Here is a 22,511-nt window from a genome sequence, read left to right as displayed (position 1 = left end):
CAGCTCCCAGAATTCCCCAGCCAGTGCTGGCTGGGGAATTCTGGGAGCTGAAGTCCACCCATCTTCAAGTTGCCAAGGCTGAGAAACACTGCCCTAGATTCTCATGGCTGTTGGCCGAATATTTTACTGGATGCTTCACCAGCTCCTCCCAGGAGGACCACCACCACCTCCTCAAAGAAGGCCACCTCTTGGAGCCTTCACTGACAGCAGTAGCTGCAGTTGGAAAACTGTCATTCAAGTTGTACTTCAAGGGGTGGGAGACCTTGGCTTTTTAAGATAAGGGCCTTTTTAAGATAAGAGGCTCTCTGGAAGGAAGCTGGCAGAGACTCGCCACACCGTGGAGGGAGATAAAGAGATAACTGCAGAGCAAAGGATGACTATGGGCGATCCTTGCTCTTTTCCTGGTTTGTTTCTGGCCTGTTCAAATGGGGGACATCCAAGCTCTGCAGCACTGTCTCTTCTGCACACGATGTATGGTTTCTTCCCCCATTTGTGTGGCCCACGGAAGGAACCGTAGGCAGATTGTGTATCTTCTGTTCTGGCTAGTTCCCTTTGCTGTATTAATGATTTGCTAGTATTTTCTCCTGGTTATGACTGTTTGGGGGCGTGATGCAGTGTATCACGGAGGGAGGGTGGTTGGCAAGGCCTGTTTGCTTCATTTGGGTGATTGTTCCACATTGCCAGGAAAAGGTTTCTGCTGAAATGGAGGTGCCACCCTCTTTGTGGTCCATTCTCTTCCCCCATCTTTCTCTTTCTCTAATTCTTATTCTTTGCAAATCTGTTCCTCTCCCCTTAACATAATGGTGGGGAAAGTACACATTTTCAGGGTCTTTTGAATCAACTATCTTCTACATTAAAGTAGAGAGCCAGTTTGGCGTCATGGTTAAAAGCAGTGGACTAGAAGCCAGGAGACCGTGAGTTCTAATCCTGTCTTAGGCACGGACGCCAGCTGGGAGACCTTGTGCCAGCCAGTCTCCCTCAGTTCTAGGAAGAAGGAAGGGCAAGCCACTTCTGAAATCTTGCCAAGAAAACTATAAGAATTTGTCCATGTAGTCACCAGGAGTCAAGACTGCTTCAAAGGTATATACATACATACATACACTATACAATACACACACACACACACTAATATAAGAGTTTTTTTGTGAGGACCAATCAAGCTTCAGGACTTGGAAACAATCTAGGGACTCTCCATCTTCAAGATGCATACCTGGATTAAAACTGAAAGTTGGACCATCACTCACTGGGCAGCTGAGGGCTGAACTAGTGTGTGCAGAAGGTGAGGTGGTCCTGTACTCTCTCACTGGAATAGTGCTAAATTTTCCCAACCTGGGTTTCCCAGAGGGCTTGAACTGACATTTCCATCCATGCCCCTTGGATCATCCCAAAACTCTGTCACCCATCATCATCTTCACTGCACTCCGCTTCATTGTGTTGCAACTCGCTTGGTAAAATGGTCCTGCCCCCTGGGCAACAGCTGTCCCAACACAAGGCCCATCCAGACGATTTCCAGAAAAGAGCATTCTTCCATTGGAAGAGAGGATGAACTCAACTTCTCTTTTAGAGAGGATGGTTCTCTTAGAGCAACTGTATGAAATGCCAGATGCTGGAAAAGAACAACAGGGCAGGGTGGTTGTGTTCTTGCTCCCTTGTAAGCTTCTCAGAGGTCATTGTAAGGAACAAACTCTGGTAACTCCCTGCTAATGACCCCAAATCCTTTGCAAAGAATGGTCTAATTGGTAACGTACCACCACCTCTGTTATAGTGCGGTATTAGTATCCCATGGTCCATCGCCATAGCTATCCTGGATTGAATACAGTTTAGCATGATCAAGCAGAGATTATCTATCCTAAAACTAATATGCCACAGAGAAAGCCCCCGATAAGTTAACTTTCTGCATGTGAGTATCTCAATATTGCATCTCATGGTTTGTACAGAGAAGATCGCATCTCCAGGGCTGGAAAAAAAGTCTTGTCTGGAAGAGCTGTTGCTGGTTTGTTTAGATAGATAGGCCATCTTGGGTTGATGTATCTTTCTAGGCATCTTTTTTTTTTTCAGTTGAAGGAGCATTCATCTCTGTGAGTATCTCTAAAGTGGTCTACTCCAGTTAGACATTGGCCATCTCTATACAAGCTAACCTCTATTCCCACAAGGTTTTTCCAGAGCCTTGGCCAATCCCTTCTCTAGATTGAGTATACATCTTACAGTAGGATCCATCCTTCTTTACAAGTGGCAGGATTATCTGACAGAGGCTTCAGGATCTTATAAACAGGCATTTTTACTGGCGGAGGACCTCCTTGGGGAAGAGATGGCTTGAAAAGCAATCTCTGTGAATGAAGGCCCAGTGATGAATACAGGTCTTATTGGAGCTGAATCAAAAGCCATAAATTGGTAGCATGCAACATAGTAGAACTGGGAAGCCAGTAATTGGATAAATATATCTAAGTAGCTCTTTTGGCATTTTGAAAGTAGCGTTAACCATCTCACTTGAAAGCAAGCAATAGCAGATACACGATTGCTATTATAATAGTTGGCGCTTGAAAAGGTACCGGCTTTTAATATATGTTATCAGTTTGGGACATAGATATAATTTTGTATATGTGATTTTATAAACGTGTCTCTTTTGAAGCCTTCCCAGTGCTGGGTTGACGGATATTTTCACAGGCCTTCCTGTGAGGTACAAGCAGGAAGATTTTTATTTGGAAGGAAGTTTCCAGCTGGAGTGATACTGTGAATGTGTGTTGAGCAAGGGTAAAATGAGTTGTTGGAGTGATAAATGTGGGGGATCTTTCCACTTTTATGGTTGTTTGCATCATGTAAATGTTTTTGAACTGGTCTGAGGTTTAATCTGCCTTCCTTCCTTTCTTTTCCTCTTGGCCCAAAAGAGAACATTTCCCAGACAGATGGGATTAATTTTGTCATGTTCTGCAGGTCACTGCAAGCGCTGGCTGTTTTACTGTTGCTATTGTTCTTAAGATTTGTCATTTGTTATCTTTTCTTCAGCAACAGTCTGTCACTTTTGAGGGTGAGCAGGAAATAGAGCCCCCCAGGATCTTGTGGGGGGTGGGGCTATGCAAATAAGGCCAAGTTGGGTACTTGTTTTTTTATCCATAGGTTTATTGTTAAAATATTGAAATTCAAAGAAAGTTAAAAAAAAATAAACAAGATGATCCCCCCCCCAAAAAAAGACTGCTACTTTTGAATTAAAATGGATTAATATTTGTTAGTGCCTGTTGCTTCTAATTTGTGCCTGGGTGTTGAGTGAAGAATCCTGATCTTCTGTTTCTAAACAAGAGCTGAGTTAGAGACCTTCGTCGATCATTTCACTTGATAGGCTTTTTTTTTTAAAAAAAGCAAAAAACATCTTTTCTTTGTTTTATACATGAAGCACAAGTATATTGCAGCCATCTCTCTCTAAAAAGAGTATTCTCACAAAAAATGATAAACTGTCCATCTTCCCCAGCATTCCATTTTTTGAGAAGCAGAAAAGAAACTTTTGGATCAGAGGAGGCATCTGGTGTGATGCCTTGCTGGAGGAAGACAGGAATGCCTCTTACATTTTGCTACTTCCATTTTGCTGGTGGTAATTTGATGAGAAAATTTGAGAAATACCTTGTAGCCCAGTTCCTTGGGGAGAATTTTAATAGATTAAGCATTTTTTGGTGGAACCAGTTAATTGGACAACTACCCTAAGCTTGTCTTTAGCAGTTGACTGAGTCAGAGTTAGCCCCCACAGTTGCTAGTTGCTGACCCCTAATGCATTATTAGTGGTGGAAAGTATACAGCCTTCAGTATTACCTTTAGTTCAGTTCCTGGCATCTCCATGTAAAAGTGTTAGAATTGCAGAAGGCATTTCCCTCTAGCAGGATATTAGCCTCTAGCTGTCTTAGAGAGAAGACAGAATAGTTGGGTTCACACAACATGCTCTCCCCTAAACCCAGCTTAACAAAACAAAGCACCATTTCTATGTTCCCATAATATATTATGTTGGAAGAAAAGAGCCATATATGGGCTTAATGTGGTGGCTTGGTTTCCACATGTTGAGCCAGAGACTACTCACTCCCCTTCTAGCCTAGTTAAGCATGTTGCGTGAATCCAGTCTGTGGTCCTTTCAGATGTTTCCAAACTGCAACTCATATTATTCCTGATCATTGGCCAGACTGGCTGGGAATAGAGGGGTGGAAATTACAGTTGGATAGATCCAGAATGCTGGTCAGAGATAGGCCATTGGCCTGACTCCTGACTGAGCAGTTGCATATGTCCATCAGGAGCATTCTTCATTCAACCAAGACCTTGGAGCGACCTTCAGGTTGGTCAGTCTTCCCCAGTCTGGAGCCCTCCAGATGTGCTGGGTCTTATTCTAACACATCTGGAGGGTACCAGGCCGGAGTGTTGTCTAGCAAGTCTGGTTTGTGTGAACCATTCAGTTATTTTCTAGGATGGGTTGCTTCTCTGTTCAGCCTTTGGCGGGACGTGCTGGCAGCCCACTTAGAAGAGTGAAGAGGCAGCAAAGATGTCCACACAGAAGGACCAATATAAGGCAGCCTGGCATCTCCCGAGGCTGCGGGAGGAGGGGTGAACACATTCACAGCCACTGCTGGAAGTTATTTCTGAGTGTGTTGGTGCTCCCTCCCTCTTCCCACTGCTCAGGTTATTCTGCCCCTTACCTGCTCAGGAACTGGTTGTTGCCTAATTTAGATAACACCCCTGATAGCAGGTTGGGGAAAGCTGTGCTAACTGTGCTATCCGCTTCTACCTGTCCTTTGGGGAGGACAAAATCTACCTTGTACTTTCTGCAAGGATTCCTAAGTGAACATAGCTGAGACCTTTCAGAAATGCATTTTTAAGGTAATAGAAATGCATTTCTAAGGGTTCACCTACATTCACTTAAGAATCTATTTCTTTAACTCTTATGGGATCAGGCCTCTTCTGTCAAATGCCATCGCGAGAGATGCTCAACTGGCCCTTCTCTTATGAAATGTTTGAGACCAGGTGAAGACCTCATTTCCTAGGAGTTCTAAGAACCCTTTCAGAATGTCAGAACATCGGGGCTCCCTTGCTGCTTTATTCTGATTTTGATGCTGTAATGTATTGCCTGGATTATTGGTGCTCTTGATCTTTATCTTATCGTTGCCTTGTTCTCCAGATGGGTTTTCATATTGTTGGCCTGCTGGTTCTTAAATAGCAAACAGAACTGGGATAGGCGGGCCAATAATCTAGCCCCACATAGGATTAACTGCCTGTCCAGCAATTGCAAAACCAGCAGCAGTTTGAAGAGCTCACTGCTCAAATATGACAACGTCGTTTCATTTTGGATCTTGGCTAGATAGCGGAATCTGTGGCGTTACCTCTCAGAATGTTTTTAATTGCTGAATTTCTTCCCTTTCTTCCCACGCCCCTTTTCTTCAGTGCTTAATCTTGTTATTCTTTGCTTTTTTTCCCTAGATGTTTCCCTTGCCAGTGACTAATGGAAAAAACAGACCCACGACTCTTGGTAGCGCGCAGTTTGGTGGATCAGGTATTGCTCAACTTTCTCTTCTCTTTGAGGAGAAAAAGCCCAGGCTCTTTCATGTAGATGTAACGTTTTCCGATATCAAGAACATGGTTAAAAATCTGTTGCAGAGACTTAGATCTCCCCTCCCCTCCCCTCCCCTCCCCTCCCCTCCCCTCCCCTTAAACATCACCTTTTTTGGGTTTTTTTGCTTTGATCTTATTTGCAGGGCTGTTATTCACAAAAAGGGCGATTTGGGACAAGGCTACACAAGGTGATTTCTCAGAGAGAAAGCTTGATGTTCAAAGGGCAACCCATAAATCTGTTTCTGATTGTCCTGCATCAGGCTGTCACCTTGGGATGCTCTGCATCCCTTCCCTCAAAATCTCTGCACTGAACAAACTAACATGTAAGGAAGGAGGCTTGGTTGACCTGCTAGTTTTCAGTGTTTGGGGATTGTTCCTTTTCTTTAATGGAGAAGATGGCCATCATTTAAGCCCAATCTCTCTACTGTATATCCGCAGCCTGAGGTAACGAAGTAGTTTGCTAATCTGGGGCTCTGTGGCCACGGCCATGGCTCTTCAGCTGTGTTTCCTTTGAAGCTTCTTGTTGCTACAGATCATGGTTTTAAAGGAAACCAAGGTTAACAAGGCATGGAAAACTGCTACGCAACCCTGGTTTCAGTAGCACCTTGGTTATGCCGGAGTAATACTGCCTTTTGTTCATACTGAAAAGGGAAGGGATCTAGGGAGAAAAATGACATCCTGGCATTTTGTCTGCGCTATGGTTTTTTAAATCTTGGCTTTTAAAAAAACGCATTTACTTATTCAGCGATGTGTTGGTTATATTTTATAAGCTACCTGACAGGTTTGTACTTTTTTGCCTTTTGCTTTTTAAAAAAAATTCTGAACATTTAAGTAAGTGTTTTTCAACCTTGGCGACTTTAAGACGTGTGGACTTCAACTCCCAGAATTCCCCAGCCAGCCATTTTGGCTGGGGAATTCTGGGAGTTGAAGTCCACATATCTTAAAGCTGCCAAGGTTGAAAAGTACTGATTTAAGCAATAAAAGCATCTATTTCTCAGGGTTGTATATGCTAGTGCCAGGACTGGCAGGTTGGTATCTTCAAGAAACCAGAGTGCCACAACTCTCAGCCCTGGCATCCCAGCCAGGTGCAAGTGATTGGAAAGTCATAGCCCCAAACACCTGCAAGGTTCCTTCTGGGGAATGAAGAGCCAAACGAAGTTCAAAGTGTGGGGAAATTCCCGTCCTTTCTATTTCTTGATGGTATAAAGCTTCAGAGTGTTCCCTTTTCTTCTGGGGCTTGTCCTATAGCATGAAAGCGAAAAACTGAACTCCATTGTCACAGGGGATCGCTTTGATTTGGGGCGTGTGTTCAAGAAATCTTTTTTTCTGCCAGCGGGCGATACAAGTTTGTGCAAGTGTTGAATGTTGAAGCTACAGGCGGTGAGAACAAAGCCAAATTCCCCGCCACATGCTCTGTGCCTGAAGGTTGTCGTGTCTGCTGTGTTTTCCCCCTTTGATGCTCTTTTTAACAAAAAATGTTTGAAAATGGAGATATTTGCAGCAATAACCCTTATGGGACATATTTGCAGGGGGGGTGTTCTTTGGTTCCATACCCAAGGAGTCATGTTTGGGGTATGGATCCATAAGTTTGCACTCCGTCTCTGCCTGAGTATCATTCTCTGGGGCTGGAGGAAAATCCACTTCTTTTGTGTCAGTTCCTTTCAATTCAGGCGGCCTGCTTTGTATTTAAAAGATGAGCAGAGTAAAATGGCGTGGACCTGTCTAAGGAAAAGAGGGGCAGAACATTGGTCCACCTAGCCCAATATTCCCACAGTGATGAGCAGGGTCTTTCTAGGGCAGTATTTCTCAACCTTGGCAACTTGAAGATGTGTGGACTTCAACTCCCAGAGTTCCCCAGCCAGCCATGTTGAGAAACATTGTTCTAGGGTCTCTGAAACAGACTTCTTCCATCACCTGCTATTTCCTAATCCTTTTGAACTGGAAGTGCCAAAATCCTAAACTTAGGAAATTCTGCATGCAAACTTGATGTTCCATCTCAGAGCAACTGTTTTTCTGATTTATCTCTGAATGATACACCCATTACTTACACCCATCCAAACATGTTCCCAAGATTTCCTATCGGTTCTGTGTGTGAATTCCAGAGGCCATAAGCGTCAATCAGCTGCTCTGATCAGCTGTGCGGCGTGTAAATTAGCCCCGGCCGGCTCTGCCCCATCATTCGGTGGTTTTAATGTCCCCAATTATGATGGTGTTTTCTCCACCCTCCTCCTGCCACACCCATGAGGTACACCTTCGCAGATGCAAGAAATGCCAACAGCAACTATGGGATCTGCCATTCTGGAGAGAGCATGTTACGGACGCGGAAGGATATTTTGCTCTCTTAAACCACAAGATTGAGATTTTGCTCATACATTGTGCTAAGCCACGGTCTATTTAACCATGCTTTATTGAACAAGTTACTTGCCTAGGTTTGCACAACAAAGCAAGCTTTGGTTTGCTGGATACACACATCACAGAAAACCCAAACCAATAATCTTATGAATTAGCGTACAGTAAAACCTTGGTTTGTGAGCATAATTCATTCCGGAAACATGCTTGTAATCCAAAGCGCTTGTAATCCAAACACTTGTATATCAAAGCGAATTTCCCCATAAGAAATCATGGAAACTCAGATTATTCGTTCCACAACCCCAAAATATTCATATAAAAATGATTACAATACTGTAATATAATACAAAATAATAAAATACAAAATATAAAGAAAAATGAAACAAATTAACCTGCACTACCTTTGGAAACCTTCGTGGCTGGCGTGAGGGAGACGAGAGAGAGGAGGGTTATTGTGTAGGACAGTGTTGTCCAATCTTGGCCACTTTAAGATGAGTGGACTTCAACTCCCAGAATTCCCCAGCCAGCCATTCTGTCTGGGGAATTCTGGGAGTTGAAGTCCACTCAAAGTGGCCAAGTTTGGACAACACTGGTGTAGGACGACTTTCACTATCACTAGCATGGGAGACGATCACCCACAATCCCGCAACGAGAGAGAAAACCACCATTGGCTCAGTTGTGATCATGTGACATTCGGCGTCACGTTCTACTCGTATTGCAAGACATCGCTCTTTTATTAAGTTAAAATTTATTAGAAATGTTTGCTCATCTTGCGGAACACCCACAGAACAAGTTACTTGCAATCCAAGCTTTTACTGTACTAGGAACCAGGTCTGAGTGTTCATGTACCCTGTCCCATGTTCGTTTTGCTCTCTGATACTGCTTCAGAGCAATTCCAACTAATCACCTATAATATGGATACTTTGTTTAGATGCAGAGAAGTAAATCTGCATTAATAGCCTGTTTTCTAGGACTGACTTATTCAATGCCCTGTCTGCGGGATCTTTCCATTATCCCCTCCCAGGCTGGTAAGGATTGGTAAGGGTTGTGGTCCAACCACTCAAAAGCTACCTTTGTGTTAACAACAGAGTTGTAGTTTTGGCCAAATTTCACTATGAAGCCAGATGTCCTAGAAAAAGTTAGCAAAACCCAGCTCCCTCCCAGCGTGTGAGATTTTTCCTTTCTCTAAGGCACTGATGGGTGATGGATAATTTATAATCCCAGTTTAATTTGATTTTATGCCAGTGTTATGGGTAGATTTGGGCTGCTGCGTTGAGAGTTTATACGTACACAGACCTTTTCTAACGGCATGCAATGACTACGCTATGTGTATAAAATCTGTGTATAGGTAAATAGAAAAGAAGGGAGAGAAAGAGAGATCATAGGAGTCGACAGGAGGGAGCAAAAAAGTCACAGTGGTGGACGCAACTGCACAATCAAAACCCCTCTCCCTTTTTATGTGTATGTGGGATGTTTTGGAGGGAGATTTTGGGCTCTAAGACAATGTGTAGTATGGGAGGTGCTGGACTAGGAGTGGGGAAACCCAGGTTCACAGTCCCTCCTCAGGTGTGGAAGTTCATTGGCTGACTTTGGGCCAGTCCCACCCTCTCAGCCCAAGAGCCAATCAGGCCTAGGGGAGAAGGGGCTGGACTAGGTGTGATGAGACCTGCGTTCTAGTCCCCCCCTCAGCCATGGAAGCTCATTGGCTGACTTTGGGTCAGTCTGTTTTCTTAGCCCAACCTGGCAGGACTGTTGTTGTGGGGAAAATTAGGAGGATGGAGCACTATGTATGCTGCTTGAACTTCTCTACAAAAAGCAGTATAGAACTCAAATTACATACATACATACATACATACAACTTAAGAACTGTTATAGTGAAAATTTTCCTTACAACTTCCTGTTCTAGAATAGCCCGGGGCCTCCTAAATCATCTGAGGAACTGGGTTTCTTTTGTCTTTGTGTGTGTGTTTGTGGGGAGGGAGATTTTGCAAAGCATAGCTTTTAGCCTTTAAAAAAAAAATTCCTCTGTATTTTTGAGGCAGCTTGCAGCAATATCAAAAACACCGCAGGCATGACCTTTTTGAAAAGAAAGATGGAGGGAGGGAGGAAAGCTTCAGTATAATTGCTCACAGTATGGCAAAGAAGCGTCTACTGTGTTTTTAGCCCTAGTTTGGGGACGTGGGGTTGGAAGTGTGACATCTGTGGGCAAATGGACTGCGTGGGTAGGATTTTGGAACAGCCCCGGAGGACGGTAGGAAAGCGCGTGGTCTGGCTTTGTCTGGGCAAGGGGCCTGCCCTTTTGGAGAGTCCCTGATTAGAGGTAGCAAATGCTGCAAAATCCATGCCTTGTTGTAGTGTTTCTCAACCTTGGCTACTTTAAGTCGTGCGGACTTCAACTCCCAGAATTCCTCAGCCAGCATGGCTGGCTGGGGAATTCTGGGAGTTGAAGTCCACACGTCTTAAAGTGGCCAAGGTTGAGAAACATTGCTCTCTTCCCTGGAGCAGTGGAGTTTTGTGGAATACCATCAGCCCAGGGGGTTGCAGCCTCCGTTTTTCCATGAGAATTCCTGTCATGCTGGCTCTTGGAGATGCTGGCTGGGGCATCTTTGGCCATAGGTCAACTGGTAACCCTAAGGCCTCACACTACCCACCCCTTCCCAAACCCTGGTGTATCCCCTCTCCCTAAGCCTTCCACAAGTTGCCCCTGAATTGTGATTTTTTAAAGTGTGAAAGGGCAAAAGGATTAAATGCATGCATGGGGATTAAATTTGCCTGCATTTAATGTATGTAATTACAGTGGTACCTCGGGATACGAACGCCTCTACTAACTAACTTTTCGGGTTACGACCAGCTCCAGCCGCAAAAATTTACCTCGATGTGCGAACTCCGCCTCGGGGTACGGCCATTTTTCCACCCTGACACGTGGTCCGCAGCCATTTTTCCACCCCTGACACGTGGTCCGCGGCCATTTTCCCGCTGCGCGGCGCCGCGCCCGGCCGTTCTCCTGCCGTGCGGCACCGCGCCCGGCCGTTCTCCCACCCCTGACACGTGGTCTGTGGACGCCAGAACGGATTAACGGTAATTACATTGAACCTTATGGGAAAATTTGCTTCGAGGTGCGACCAGATTCGGAGGGCGGAACGGATTAACCAGATTTACATTGAACCCTATGGGGAAATTTGCATCGGGTTACGACCAATTCGGGATACGCCCAGAGTCATGGAACGGATTAAGTTCATATCCCGAGGTACCACTGTACATGACATCAACTCTATTATTTTTCCTGGCCTTACTCATTTATTTATTAGTATTCAGCTTCTGGTCTTGCGGTGGTATATCAGTCTGTTGGCCCAAGAAAAGTGATGCCAAGCACAGCATTAAAAGAATTTCTCCAGTGTCTTGCCCAAAAGAGAATGCTATGGTATGGCCCACATTTTACATGCATAAAGGCTGAGATTTAGTTCTCATTTCCCTTCTTTAAAAGGTTAATACTGGCCAATACTGGGGAAAAGTTGGGGCCAAGTTACTACTCAGGAGAAACAAGGGCCTGGTCCTCCTAACATGGTAAGCCATAATGTGGCTTGTTGGAGAGTTGGGTGAATCCAACCATCATGCTTTGTGAGCTATAGTTCATGATTTAGCAGAAGAAAGAAACATGGCTTGGCCCAATAAGGCAGACCAAGGTAGGAGCCTAAGCAGACTGCACTGGTACCCAGCATTCTCCTAAGCCCCTTGAACTTCTGTGAACTTATATAAATCCTTTTTTTTAAAGGCCATCTGGTCTTTGTCTCTTCTGGTAGTGATTTGTCAAGCTGTGCTTCCCTTTTTGCCCTGATTCTTTAAGAAACCATTTTTGGGGGGTAACTCCCACATTCTTCCCTCCTGCAGATGTCCCTAAACCTGGGGCCTCCAGAGGTTTTTCTCAGCACATCTGCAGAGTATCAGGTTGAGCAAAGCTGTGCTAACATAGAGAGGAAAGGGGGAAAGTGACATGCCTTCCCTGCCATTTGCACAGAAAAAGTTTATACCTTCATCAGGTCTGCCTGCTGCTTTAATGCCTGATGTTTTTGTTTTGTTTTTTTGGAAAGTTGGGAATCTGCTCTTTTTCCCATGGGTGTGTTGACAGTGTGCTGGGTTACCACACCTCAATCTGGGGGTGTCTTGCTGTGGTTTTCCTCTTTGCATTCTCCCACCTTGTTTGGATTTGAGCACACCCCTGATCTGGAGCATCTTCAGCAGTAGCAGGCTTGGCCTCTTACAGCCTCCTGGAGCATCTGTGGCAGGTAGAATATTTGCTGAGATGGCGCAAGAGCATGAGAAACACAGGACAGAATTCAACCTTTCATTTAGAAAAAAAAAGAAAAAGAATAAAGTCCCAAGTCTGTCTCAAAGCATGTGTGTAATGGATGGTTAAATAAGAATAGTGGCTGTTAGGGATAATCTGTCAGTCTGTCATAAGGCAACCTGATTCCAGACAACCCTGGATATCATACAGGAACGAAGCATGCCAATTAACAAAAGCCAGTGCTTAACTTAGAGGGAATGCCTCATATTCTCGTACACAATCACATAAGGAGCCACACACACCCATCCTAGTCACAGCCTGGGAGAAAACCTCTGATGTGGCAGGGGGGACACTGTTCCAGAAGCAGATGCCACAACAGAGAAAACCCACTTCCTGGGTCCCATCAGGTGGCATTGTTTCATAGGCAAGACCCAGAGCATGCCATTTTTGTCTGACCACACAGGTAGAGCCGTATGCAGCTCCTAACCCACAGCCAGGGAAGTCAGGCTCCATCTGGAGAGAATAGGGAACAGTATCCTGGTGGTTGTATCCCATAAGTCAAAGCGTTCTTTCAATTGTACTGAGTTTCCAAAGGTGCATAAAGTCATTTAGACAAGGGGGTGTGTGGGTGACTGAATTTTCACAGTCCAAAGCTTTAAGGTCTCTGGAGAAGAACTTTGATTTTAGGACAAGGCACCAGCATTGAACAACCTATTTTTCTGCTTGAGCTGGTGACCCACTTTAGTTACGAGTTCTGCCATTTATTGCCCATTATTTTCCAAGCTGTGGGACAGGGTTACAATGCCAGTCTTGCATACAGAAGATCCTAGGTTTAGTTCCAGCTGGAAGAATAAGGCCTGACACCCTGGGGAGACATAATAAATTTACCTTTATTACTAAATGAACTCATTTTCTGGGTTCACATAATACATTGCAACGTAGGCCAACCAAACGGGCAGGATTCATTCATTCATGCTAAGCCAAACAATCAAAAATGGCCAGGTTGAACACGTAACCAGCCTTTGACCCGCTGCTCCAGTGCAGCCACTAGGTCTCTAAACGATCCGGTTTAAGTGTCTTATGTGAGCACAGCTGCTGGCAGTTAGAACAGACAGTACTGACCTGGATGCATAAATGGCTTTACTTGCTGTAAATCAGCTTCCTATATTTGTGCGTGATGTGAAAACAGAAAATTAGAGGATATCCCCATAAATGCCAGCATCCTTCCTCTCTTAAAAATAAACTAGTGCATACAGATGACAGGCACTGAATGAGTGCCAGTGCGGTGTACGGGTTAAGGAGCTGGCCTGTGAGTGTGGAGGCCTGGGGTTTAGTTCTACCCCCCCCCCACTTGCAGCCATGATTGCTCTCTGGGGGCTTTGGGCCAGTCCCTCCCTCTCAGCCCCAGAGCCAATCAAGAACAGTGAAGGGGCTGGGCTAGGAACAGAGAGACCCAGGTTCTCGTCCCCTGTCAGTCATGGAAGCTCATTGGCTGACTTTGGGCCAGTCCCTCCGTCTCAGCCCAAGAGCCAATCAGGTATAGTGGTGAAGGGGCTGGACTAAGAGCAGGACCCAGGTTCTGGTCCCCCCCCCCCCCGGCGTCAGCCACGGAACTTTCTGGAAACTGGCCATTCCCCCTCAAACCAGCGTACCTCACAAGGTTGGTGTGAGGAAAAATTGGAGGAGGGAGCGATATGGTACACTGCCTTGAGCTCCTGGAGGAAAAGTGGGATATATATCAATACATAAACATATTTCCTGTCTTGGTATTCATGCTTTGGAGCATGCACAATGCTAAGCATGCAATTTTGGGTACAAGAGCGCTGCCAGGGAGTGGGAGCACATTTTGAAAAGTAAATGGGGCTGGGAAAACAATCGCTATGTATCATTGGCTTTCTTGTGCACATCAGTGCAATTAAAATTTAATTGAGAGTGGTTTGCATGGTTACCTCTTAAAAATTAGAATGTGGTAGCCACGTTTGCAGTTTCTGGAACATCAGACTATATATTGGTGGTCTAGAGAAAGTATGTGCATGAAAAGTGAAACTTGTATGCACAACCACACACATTCTGCAGTGCTAGAGAAGGAGGTATGAGACCCAAGATTCAGCTTCCCCCAGTCTTTTTCTTTTTAAGTTCCTAGTCCTCAAGATTGAGACCGTATCTCAAAAGAATGAGAGCTGATGGCTCAGAGGGAAGTCTGAGAAAACTTTCTAAAGGCTGGGGATGAGGTGTCAGTGCATCCTGTTCCTTGGGCCCTCCCTGTGCCCAGTAACACCCCCGCCGCACAGAATAGCAAGGGTAAAATAAGAGAAGATTGACAAAATTGGCTCATGTTTCTCACATTTATTTGGGCACAACTTTTAGAGGGGCTCTGGGCACTGTATCTGAGGCTTTAAGATGCTCTAGGAAAACTTGGTTTTGAGGGATGAAATACAGTACAGTTTTTAAAAATAAAGCTACATATACCCCTGGGCTGAAGTATTGCTCATACCCCCATTGCGTGATTTCTGTGCTTCTCAAATCTCTCCAGGCCCACCCAACCAATCTCCCATCTCTTGACCCAGTAATCCCCTAGCTGCCTTTTTAGCTACCTTTTTGGCAAAAATGTACTGGGGAAGGCTTTGGAGTTCTTTCCCGGCTGTGAATTTTCTTCTTAATTGTTAACCTGGCACGCTTTGATCTCTTTCCAAAAGAGAAAGAAAAAAAATGTGTTGGCAGGGCTTCTGAGAGCTACAGCAAGCCTCTCTCCCTCCTTCATCTCCCAAACAAAGAATTAAACTGCTAACCTGGATAGGGGGAAAAAAGTCTCCACCTTTTATTGTAGAGCCGAGGATGATACCAGCCTTTCTATTCACCTGCCTAAAATAAAAATTTGGCAGCGGTGTTTTGTAGAGCTATCCCTTTGGGATTTAAGGAAGTTCAGATCTCCATGCAAGATTTTATAAAGAGCTACATGAATGTCAAGGAAAGCTCAAATAACTGTGAGACCGTTACATTCATGTTTTCCAATCCTGCTCGCAGCCTTTCTAGAACAAGGTGGCTAGCTGCTCTCAGAAACAAGATGTTAGTCTACAAACCCTAGGCCCAGTCTAGCAAAGCATTTTTGAGGCATATGATTCTTCTCATTCTCTTCTTTCACGCTTCATAATGCAAGGTAAAATGTGATCACCCCGCCCCCAAATGGTCCTAACTTGCTTCCATAGTCAATTTGCAACATGGTGGCCTTCAGCAGCAAGATCCACCATGCATTGTTTGCGTACATTGCTTGACCATGCATCCAATTTGGATTGCAGGGCCTGCTTCAAGAGTGTGACCCCCCCCTTTTTGCCCAGTAACCTTACTGGAAGAAAACAAGCAAATTGTGGTTTTTTAAACTGAGTTATGCAAGGTGTCTGGAGATTCTTCACATTGCTATGTCTCTTGTGCGCACATAAAACTTAAATTCCTGTTTCTGTCTTAATAGTTGTGCAAACCTTTCAAACCTGCTCAATCTTGTGACAAAGCCTTTGAATCCTGCTGCCTGTGTTACTGCCACAGCCCGGGTTTTGAGGGTGGAGGTTAGTAGCAATTAGCACCATCAAAGTATTTGCTTGAGGTTCTAGCTCAGCTGTAGTAAAATAATGTGGTGCTCATTGCATAAGTCCAGCAGAAAACAAGGAGCTGAATCTCATTTAAAACAATACCAAATCAAATGTTCTTGGCCCCTGACTTAGCTTTAAAGGCATTACAGTGGCATGTCAGTCTTCTGAATTTTCCAGGTCTTCACCAGAAAATGTACTACCTTTGCAGCAATGACTTTTAGACTTATTTCCCATTGGGTAATTCTCTGATCTGCTCCAGTGGAAATAGCAAGGAGTTCTGAGCAGTAATATCCAGAGAGCAGTGGAGAAGAAAATGTGCTTTGGATTCACAAATCACAGCCATTTCGCCTAAATTGTCCTATTATTATAATGCCCTTGATACGGTCTCCAATGAAGACTTTCACTAAATCCAGTAGCTGGGAGTCCAATAGCACCTTTTCAGACCAACAAATGTTATTAAAAGGCGTAACTCACTTTCATAAGTTATGCCTTTTGATATAATTTGTTAATCTGAAAAAGTGCTGTTGGACTCCTCCTGATTTTTGGCCACACAGCTCTCTTCTTATAATGTGTGTGTCTATCAAATGATAAATCTTGGGTCAAACCCAGATTTATGCACCAAGGAATCCCTGTCTGCTATCTGCTCCCAAAGTGGGAATGAGAGCTTCAGCACGCTTGCTTGCTTGCTTGCTCCTGCTAAAACCATAATTGGAAAAAAAAAAGGAACTTTATGTCTGTTAAATGTGAATAAGAAAAAGAAATGGATGCATGTTTCTCTCTGGATTTGCAAACCAGGGTATTAAAGATCATATATGATTACACTAAAGACGTACAACGTAAGGCACATGGTCTGCCTCCTACAGAAGCTTTGAATGCAGGCCTAGACTTCCAAAAGCTGTTATCAAATTGTAATTTTAAACATGACCTAAGGGGAAAATTATAAATACATGACTGGAGAGTAATCGCATTATAACTATATAACGTTAATAAAACTAACATGTCATTGAGAATAAATTCAGTTTGATTTTGCCCCACGTATTAATTTTGGTGTGTAACCCCCAACCCATTGCTCAGAAGCCTTTGTAACCTTTGATCTTTCATATTCCTTATGTACACCTTAATGAGCTTTGCTTGGTGTTTTACTTGTGAGTCTTGCCACTGCAATTTTGTAACACATAGATGAGGGCTTAGCATTATGTGTGAGTCAGGCTACCTTGGTTCATTTCACAAAACCAGGATTAAAACAAACCATGGGTTAGCATGATCTCTGAATCCAGCCACAGTCAGGATCACAGTATTGGATGACTAGTTTGGCATAGCTGGAAAGCCGGATCTGAGTAAGGGGCAGTGCTTTGTAAGCGTCCAAGGTGATGGGGGTGGTGGGGAGTTCAGTCTGTGACCAACATTGATTTGTGCGTGTGAAAGAGAGCGAGTTGACTCCGCACTTGTGCCAGTCTGTGTAAGACACAGGCAACAGAAAAGCAGTTGGCAACTGAACTAAGAAATCTCTACCAATCTCTGAATTTGCCTGGTAAGCTTAACCCTTTGTTTGCCTCTGTGTTCCTTCCTCTCCCCATCTTGTTTTCACCCCATCCCCTGGGAGAGAGAAGGACATTTCCAGGGAAGAAAAATCAGCTAAAGGAGTAAATTAGCTTTTCTGCTAAAAAACATGCCCTCCATTTGTGGGGCCCCCCAAGGAAGTATTTGCCATCACAACTTTAGGTGAACCCCTAGGCTTTTGGAAAATGGCATTTGGGAAATCCAAAACCTATCATTTGGGCAAGTATGACTAGAGCAAAGAGCACTGTGTTGAAGGTCCCCCTCTCTATTTGAGGGACCCTTTCTTGCTTTTTCTTCGTGCACCCCCCCCAATGCTATTGGGAATGTGCTAATGGAAAAGGATAGTGTGATTGGGGCTCCCGTTTTTCTCCAGCTCTTGCCAACCAATTTCCTCTTCTTTCTTAAAATCACAGTGGTCTCCTTTCCAAAAGCTTGCAAATACCCTATTAACATTGTTATACGAAACAGCAGTACACCATTTAATTAGGAAAAATAAGAGCTAACCTCCACCATATGTTATGCTTCTGTTGGTATTTGCATTTGAAAGTCCAACTGCATTTCAAACGCAGAGCTGGGATTTTCGCCATATGAGCAGCCTCCAAGTTTGGGTTGCTATGGGGGAGAGGGGGGAGAATTCAGTGTACTTTCCTGATGGAATTGGAATCTGTTTATTTTTCTGGAGTGTGTTTTCCTTTTTTAAGAGGTGAAGGGGTTTTTTCTTATAGAAGAAGAAGATATCTTTTGCAGATTATCAGCAAAAATTGGGTTTTGGCATATGTTTTTGTGCAAGGAAGCTCTTCCCATTGACTTAGCATTTTAGAGCATAGTGAGGTTAGAGTTCTTTTGGATTCGGGAGATGCAGGTTCAAACCCCTCTCACTCCCCAAAATGGCCATGGGTGACATTGGACTAGTCAAATGAATTTCATCAGCTGCATGGAGCTGTTGGAGGGATATTTATTTACAAATGCATACGTATATAGCCTTTCCCGCTCACTCACTCACCAAACTGTCCTGTTAATTTGCCTTTAAAAATTAAAGAGCTTCTTGTTATTAAGCTGTAGTTGGGAAGATGCTGGACGAGGACTGAGAGACCTGGGTTCTAGCCCCCTTTAGCCATGGATGTTCCCTGGGTGACTTTGGGCCCTACCTCATAGGATTGTTATGGAGAAAAATGACAGAGGGAGCACTGCTAAAGACAGGACGATATTATTGTGGTCGCACAGTCAGCCAGATGTTTAGACTGGATTTGGCATTTTTATCCACCTATTGAGTCCTTCCCAAGGATCTGGCGTAGGCAGATGTTGTTTGATGGTGTTAAAGGTATCATCGCAGGATGTAAGCTGTTCCAAGTAAAGCTGCCTTTTGCAATTGACTGATGGTGATTTTGTCAATGCCGATGGTGTTCAAGTGGTGCTCCAGATGTTTTGAGATTGCACCTAAGGCACCTATTACTATTGGTACTATCTTTACAAGACCTGCAAAAAGAAATAGAATAACTGTGGCAAAAGAAAGGATGTTGTTGTTGTTATAGTTACAATGGGAGAATGAAGCTCTCCAGATGTAGTTGAACCCAAATCCCACCAGCCATGGTGGTTGGGGCTGATAAGAATTGGAATCTAAACACATCTGGAAGGTGACGGGTGCCTCCAGCCCAGCTTAAAAGCTGACAACTCCCTTTGGCCATTTTCGGTGTGGCTTAGATTTGTTGACCATGTATAGCACATCTTCCCCAGTTGACTAACGGGTCATTGGAAGCAGTGGATTGGCCAAGCTAAGCATACATATTTGAAACCTGCCATTTCCCCACTCAAGCAAGTGAAACCTTTCCCCTGCTTTGGGGTTGTACTCCATTTCAAGAATAGTCTGCAAGGAGCCTGGGAAGATGGTTAATTCCTTCCAGAAGGTGTCCAGATCCTCCAGGATCTGTTTCCTAATCCTGATAGCACTCTCTTCCCCAGGAGAGGCCAAGAAGATTCAAACGAAAGGCTCTCATAACTTTGCCACAGAGGAAGGCTTGCATAGTTAACATGCCAGGTCTTTTATATCCCTGATGATAATTCCAGATCTGGGGAATAGCGCTTCAGGCCAGGAAGTGGGCCTGAAAAACTAATTTTAACTCCATTTGACATGCTATTTTAAATTGGCTTGGGAATTTCTTCTGTCTTGGCCTCCCTTTCCCTTCATCCTGGCTTCGGGATGGTGAGGGTCACTTTCCTGAGACCATGATATTTCTCCTAGGACTGAGCCGTTGGCTTCAGCAGAAGGAGGATTCAGCTCAGGCCCTCATTGATAAAGGGGAGGGGGAGATCTTACCAGATTGGCCCAAGTTGTCTACCTTTTAACACTTTTGCAGTTCAGCAAACCATATTTGAAAACACATGATGGTAGAGCTGTCAGATTTTGTTTTTTTTAGGGTACTTTTAGGGTTTAGTGTAAGATTTGTTGTATTTCCGGCCATGAGACATCTCTGGTCAGTGCTCAGGCAGAGCAGAAAAGTCTTTCCCTTCCACTGTTTACTGCTAGTATGTTGTTCAGAGGTACACTGCCACTGTACATGGAGGCTGTTAGTTATGGTGGCTGCTGGGCCTTCAGGTAAACCTACCCAACATAGACTGGGATCTCATTCCACTCAGAAACTCTTATGCAGTTTCCCATTGCTATTTCTTATGGCATTAACTTTTATACTTTGTGTGTATGTGTGTACACACATGCGCACACACACACAGTCATTTGCTGGAATTTGTATTATGAGAATGAAAAGAAATCTTTCTTAAATTGTTGTACAGCCTGTGATTTAGATTTGTGTTTGTATGTGTGCATGTATAATTTTGAAATGCAGAATGATGATATATTATGAAACCTACCTTTGCACATGGTTGTATCTGTGGTCTGGGCCACTGCTGTTTTGAGTGCCTGTGACCTGTTTCATAGGCTTGTATATCCTGAAATTCACTTATTGCATTCAAGACACTGAGAACGAGCTTAGGGCTCGTGCCTGTTATTCACCTTTAAAATACAAAGGGCATTGAACCAGCTAAAACTCTTTCATTTTCCAGTTAGTGTGGCAGCACCACCACTTGGAGTGGCGGAGAGTGGTATCATAGCCACCAACCTAGCTGGAATCACAGGACACAACAGGGCTTACTAAAGTACAGCTGAACTAGAAATGTTCTGGAGTTCAAGTGTTAATTTGGTTTATCCTTGATGGAAGCCAGGTTCTGGGCTGGACTCACAATATTGGTTAGTTTTACCCATGATTTGTTGAAAATAGTGGCCTGATTCACACATCTCACTAAGAAATGAAACATGATTTACATCCCACAATTGCTGGGTTCGCAGATCACACAAATCCAAATTCAAACAAACCACATTATGATAGTGCAGTACAAAAACCGGTCTTGCTTTCATCCAGCAAGATATTTGGGAATATCTTTCTAGATTTCTTTTGAAGATTTGTTCGATGGACCTCTTAATCTGGAAGATTTTGCAATCGTTTGATGCCAGCTGATCCCGCAACAAAGTTGCTTGAGTATCCTGTTTTTGGGATTTGATCCAAGTTAGCCAGGAATGGAATCTCTTAAGGCTTCGAACACTGTGTGGCTGGTTTTCTTATGCAAATTCTCCTAGTGACACCTGCAAAATACTTTTCTTGCTGTTTTTCCCCCCCTTGCTTTCTTCCTTGTACTCATTATTTTGATGCAAACTGCCCAAAAGTCATTTTGAAATTGGGTGGCCTCTAAAGCTCAGAAATAAATAAAAAAACATTTGTAAAAGAAGCAAAGAGCTTCTGAAAAACAGCCTTACATCTTCCTGCCTATGAAGGAGGTGCCTTGTATTTTAAATATGTGTCCATAGGTCCAGGGCCTGGGCTGACGCTTCCAGGCATCAGCAAGTAGGCTTTTAAGAGTTAGTCTTAAAAAAAACAACATCAGGGTGTCCCCAACAAAAGAAAGTAATCATTCCCTTTGTTGTGGCAACTGGAGTTGAAACAACAGCCTCTAACAAAAGGTTGCCAGCAGAAGGAGTTTCCGCCAGATTTTAAAGTGGCAGGTGATGGCGCAGGAACACTTTGTTTTAAGGAAGAAGGGCGGGGGGAGGCAGTTGCTTGTTTTTTGGTACATAAGGAATTGTCCTGCCTTGCGCTGAACAATTCTTCTTATCTCTTTCCGGTGCCATGAGTCACTGTCTGGCTTGTAAGCAATTTACTTAACCGGAAGCGACCCTTGGATCATGACTCCTTCTTATATTTCCTGAGCGCCTTACTTGCTCTCTGGTGCTTAAAAATAAGATGGATGCTTGGCCACGTGTTACACATTTTCTTGCATCCAGATTCATCGCCTGAGACTATCCTGTTACAACTGTTGTTTGTTGATTTACTGCTTTATTAATTTACTGTTCCTTTTAGTTATTTTGATTTGAAGCTGAAAGGGATATGTTTTTTAAAAAGGAAGAGTTAATTTTTTAATCGCAGCTAGTAATTTCTTGCAGTTATTAGCTGGGATTATCCCAGTCTTCCTTCAGAGAACTTGAGATGGTACGACTCAGTTTATCCTTGCAAGCATCAGAACATAAGCATTGCCCTGCTCGATCAGGCCCCTAGCCCATCTAGTCCTGCAGTCTGTTCTCACAGTGGCCAACCAACAGCACAAGGAACCCCACTAGTCTCCAGCCATCTCCACCCATTGCCATCAAGGCTAATAGCCATTTATGCCCATGTCTTCCATGAAACAGTCCAACACTTTTTTGAAGCTAGCCAAGCTGGTAGCCAACACAGCATCTTGTGGTAGCAAAATCCCAAAGTTGAATTATGCGTTGTGTAAAATACTATTGTCTGTCCTGATTCTTCCAGGATGGAATTTCATTGGGTGACCTCTAGTTCTAGTATTTGGGGAATGGGAAAATAGCTTCTCCTTGTCCACTTTATCCCTGCCATGCATGATTTTGTGCACCTCAATCATGTCTGCTCTCATTCACCCCTTTCTAGACAAAAAAGCCCCAAATATCACAACCTCTCTCCAAAGGGAAGCTGCTCCAGCCCCTTCATCATCTTAGTTGCCCACTTTCCTGTGTGTTTATTAGGCTGAGAGGAAGTGACTGTGGTCACTTTAAGATCCTCGCTGCTGACCAGGGATTTGAACCCAGGATGGAAGTTTAA

At 44.0% G+C, this 22,511-nt stretch overlaps 1 protein-coding gene across 21 annotated transcripts in view; it reads left to right on the top strand.

The window, feature by feature from the left end:
- TCF3 (transcription factor 3) overlaps positions 1-22,511 on the top strand; it is a 105,172-nt gene that overhangs the window by 7,851 nt on the left and 74,810 nt on the right. For all 21 annotated transcript variants that reach the window (XM_088149498.1, XM_088149488.1, XM_088149497.1 and 18 more), the window contains exon 3: positions 5,446-5,518. In XM_088149498.1, coding sequence (XP_088005624.1) covers positions 5,446-5,518 — 73 coding nt within the window. The remainder of the gene's footprint in view (positions 1-5,445; positions 5,519-22,511) is intronic.

The sequence above is a fragment of the Python bivittatus genome, unplaced genomic scaffold, assembly GCF_059951505.1.
Source record: "Python bivittatus isolate LINGU-HERP-01145 unplaced genomic scaffold, Pbiv_v1 ctg000580_np1212, whole genome shotgun sequence".
NCBI lineage: Eukaryota > Metazoa > Chordata > Lepidosauria > Squamata > Pythonidae > Python > Python bivittatus.
This window is presented reverse-complemented; position numbering and strand designations above follow the sequence as displayed.